The 3,298-nt window shown below is 40.1% G+C and overlaps 1 protein-coding gene across 2 annotated transcripts; it reads left to right on the top strand.

The window, feature by feature from the left end:
* The first annotated feature begins 535 nt into the window (after positions 1-535).
* Positions 536-2,446, top strand: LOC307165093 (uncharacterized protein). 2 transcript variants are annotated; one of them, XM_079882392.1, is made up of 5 exons: positions 536-605; positions 807-857; positions 946-1,160; positions 1,304-1,463; positions 1,546-2,446. In XM_079882392.1, exons 1-5 carry the CDS (start codon positions 581-583, stop codon positions 1,704-1,706), a joined length of 612 nt encoding a protein of 203 aa, XP_079738518.1. In that variant the 5' UTR covers positions 536-580; the 3' UTR covers positions 1,707-2,446. The 2 variants fall into 2 exon arrangements, with proteins under 2 accessions (XP_079738518.1, XP_079738519.1); XM_079882393.1 differs by having other exon boundaries at positions 551-605; positions 1,408-1,463; positions 1,546-1,753.
* Positions 2,447-3,298: the final 852 nt, after the last annotated feature.

Below are 3,298 nucleotides of genomic sequence, written 5' to 3'. Positions count from 1 at the left end.
GAGTTCATCTGATCCTCATACTGTGATCCTCAGCATGTGTGTAAAGCTTGAGCTCAAGGTGAGTTCATCTGATCCTCATACTGTGATCCTCAGCATGTGTGTAAAGCGTGAGCTTAAGGTGAGTTCATCTGATCCTCATACTGTGATCCTCAGCATGTGTGTAAAGCGTGAGCTCAAGGTGAGTTCATCTGATCCTCATACTGTGATCCTCAGCATGTGTGTAAAGCGTGAGCTCAAGGTGAGTTCATCTGATCCTCATACTGTGATCCTCAGCATGTGTGTAAAGCGTGAGCTCAAGGTGAGTTCATCTGATCCTCATACTGTGATCCTCAGCATGTGTGTAAAGCGTGAGCTTAAGGTGAGTTCATCTGATCCTCATACTGTGATCCTCAGCATGTGTGTAAAGCTTGAGCTCAAGGTGAGTTCATCTGATCCTCATACTGTGATCCTCAGCATGTGTGTAAAGCGTGAGCTCATTGTGAATGCTTCACACTCCGGTCCAGTTGGCGGTGGTAAATGCACCATCTAAGCTGGTCTTCCAACCACCATAAAACATGTAAAGAAGAAGAAAAAGTTGTGCATGGTATTGTTACACCGCAGAAATGGTGAGTGGCCTATTTACATACTTTTAGATGTGCAATGTGGTCTGGTCTTTTTTTTTAGCAGAGTACTGCTCACACATGCTACATGTGCACCAGCCATTTTACCTTCAGTAATCACTCCAAAATTGCTAGCTGCAGCTAGTTTGAAAACTGATTTAGATAAATGCAATTTCACTGACCTTATGTATGTAATTTTGATAACAGGGAAGGAACCAAAGGAAACAAAATGCAAAGTCACCATGGAGAAATTGTTTGGTATGTGATATATCAATTAGACATTATTTATTTATACAGACATAACACATCCTTTGCTATATAACAATCTAACTTTACAATTTTTCAGATCTGAATACTAAGATACTCCAACAAATTCAAATGCTGGAACAGAGACAAGCTGTCATCATGAATGACTTGGCAAAAGTTAAGTCTGTTCTCATGAAGCGGGCAGAAGAAGATGCCCATGAGGAACTTTTTAAACAACAACAGTGCTCCAGCTTTGAAACGTTTGAAGCCTTCTGTCAGAGGCTTGAAGAAGACAAAAATTATCGAGAGCTTTATGTTAGTACTACTATATAAATTTAGCGTTTATTTTTACAACAAAGCCACAGTTTTTTTTTTTTTTTTGCAGCAGATACCATGTAAAAGAAATGTTGAAGCCTGGTATATTTTAATCATGACAATATTATGTATGTTTTTGTCAGGTACACTATCTCATCCATACTCACGGCAGCTCCAATATAGGTGAGATGGTGAGACAGGCTTTAAAAAGCATAGCGTCAGACAATGTTCTCTGTCTGTACAACAGAACGGGGAAAGATGGGAAGAAGGTGTTGCCACCTGTGCTCCTGACATGTTTGAAAAGTAAGTGTTTAAGTTTTGGTTTGTGCATCTGGATGCTGCTATAGAAATTGTAATGTTAACACCTTGCTCTTTGTGTTTTTAGAATGTGTCAGGTATTTTCACAAACAAAGTGAAATAGAGGTGAAGAAGCTAAAAGTAACCACCAGAACAACACCAGACGCGGAATGTATTCGCCAAGTAGAAATTTTTTTGTCCAACGCCAACACCAGGCTGAAAAGGAAACCAAATAAAGGAAAAAGCTGACTTTTTGTTTGATTGTTTTTATTGATGGAAATAAAGAATGTGGGTGTAAAAGTTTGAGTTAACTGAATCATTTTAGATAACAGTGAACTAACACAATTATTGCATAGTGGTGTTATATGGTGATCTCACGGTATGAGCACACAGTGATCACAGTATGAGCACACAGTGAGTGTGATGTGACCTCATATTTCGACCACAGTATGAGTGCACTGTGATTGTGCAGTGACCTCATGTTGTGAACAAAGTATGAGCACACAGTGAGAGCTCTGTATGGTTACACTTTTAGTTCACTGTGACACTCACATTATGACCGCACCATGAGAATATTGTGAGCTCATAGTGACATCATTGTGAGATCAAATTGTTGACTGGGCAAGAATGCGTCCTGGAACTCACTGGGACGGAGGTAGTCCACCCGAAGTCCCTAGTTTATATTGTAAATGCACAAATGTTATGGTTTTGTGTTGTTCCCTTATACATATATATTTTAAAACTTGGTAAAACGTGATATATTGTAAAGAGTAAGGTAGATAACTATTTGAAGCTAGTGTTATCTGGGGAAAGGGGATGTAGTAAATGGGATGCATTAGACAAGGTTGTCCAGTAGAGGGCGGCATGGGTTTACTGATGTTACCTTTTCTCCTGATGAGTGTTGTTGGGCAGCAGTCTGTCATCTGCTGAGGCGGTGTTAAGATGTGTTGTCCGCTCTGCACCTGTTAATAAAGATTCAGTAGATGATCTCCATGTCTCCACATTTGTGATGCCTAAAAAGATGTTATGTAGTTATGTAACCCTTTTCTGCCAATTTTATAGAGGGGTTCACAACACTATGTAACAGGTGAGATGTTTGGTGTGTGATAAGCATGTATTATGTATTCAAATAATACTTCCTCCATGCTCAGACACTTTCGAGCTTTGCATGACACTGCACGGCCTGTGACCGAACCTGTACACACACAAGGTAGAAGGCTCTTACCTCCCCCTGCTAAACTCTAAGCATTATCATAATTTCACTATGAAGTTTACCTATGACTTGTGTTTGTTATTAAAACACAATGCTCTTCCCTTCAGGTTCTCAAAAGCAGATGGTTGATGAGGATCTGGTGAATATGACCATCAAAGACTCTCAACCATTTTCAGCGGTGGAGGATGAAGAGTTCAGGGGTCTCATCCATGCTCTGAATCCTACCTGAATCCTACCTATCCTACCTATGTACTGTCAAGTGTGTGTGTACAAATAAACGTACAGAGTCCAATTTAACAATTTACACTGGATAATATTTATATAACCTTTATTGTTGCACATTTAGGCCTTGAAGAAAATGGTGGCCTCAAGATACAAGGAAGCCTGGAGCAAGGCCAGGGCTGTGTCTTTAACCTCAGATATGTGGACATCGCTTAACATGGATGCATACCTTGCCATAACCTGCCACTACATTGATGAAAATGATAAGCTGACCACTGTCTTGTTGGGGGTAGAGAAGTTTCCAGATAATAACACAGCTGAAATATAGCCCTTGGAAAAAAACAAGGTTATGGAGGAGTGGGAAATCGAAGGAAAGGTCAAATGCCTTGTCACAGATGCTGCAGCA

The sequence above is a fragment of the Squalius cephalus genome (genome assembly GCF_949319135.1).
Source record: "Squalius cephalus genome assembly, chromosome: 9".
NCBI classification, from domain to species: Eukaryota; Metazoa; Chordata; class Actinopteri; order Cypriniformes; family Leuciscidae; genus Squalius; species Squalius cephalus.
The sequence above is the reverse complement of the archived record's forward strand: the minus strand, read 5'-3'. Positions and strand labels throughout refer to the sequence as shown.

What these genes read in the sequence shown, in the direction of transcription:
- LOC307165093 (XM_079882392.1), top strand. Translation starts at nt 581, where the DNA reads ATGGTATTGTTACACCGCAGAAATG. An exon ending in ATTGTTACACCGCAGAAATG is followed by an intron (nt 606 to 806) that starts GTGAGTGGCCTA and finishes TTTTGATAACAG; the next exon opens with GGAAGGAACCAAAGGAAACA. An exon ending in CACCATGGAGAAATTGTTTG is followed by an intron (nt 858 to 945) that starts GTATGTGATATA and finishes ACAATTTTTCAG; the next exon opens with ATCTGAATACTAAGATACTC.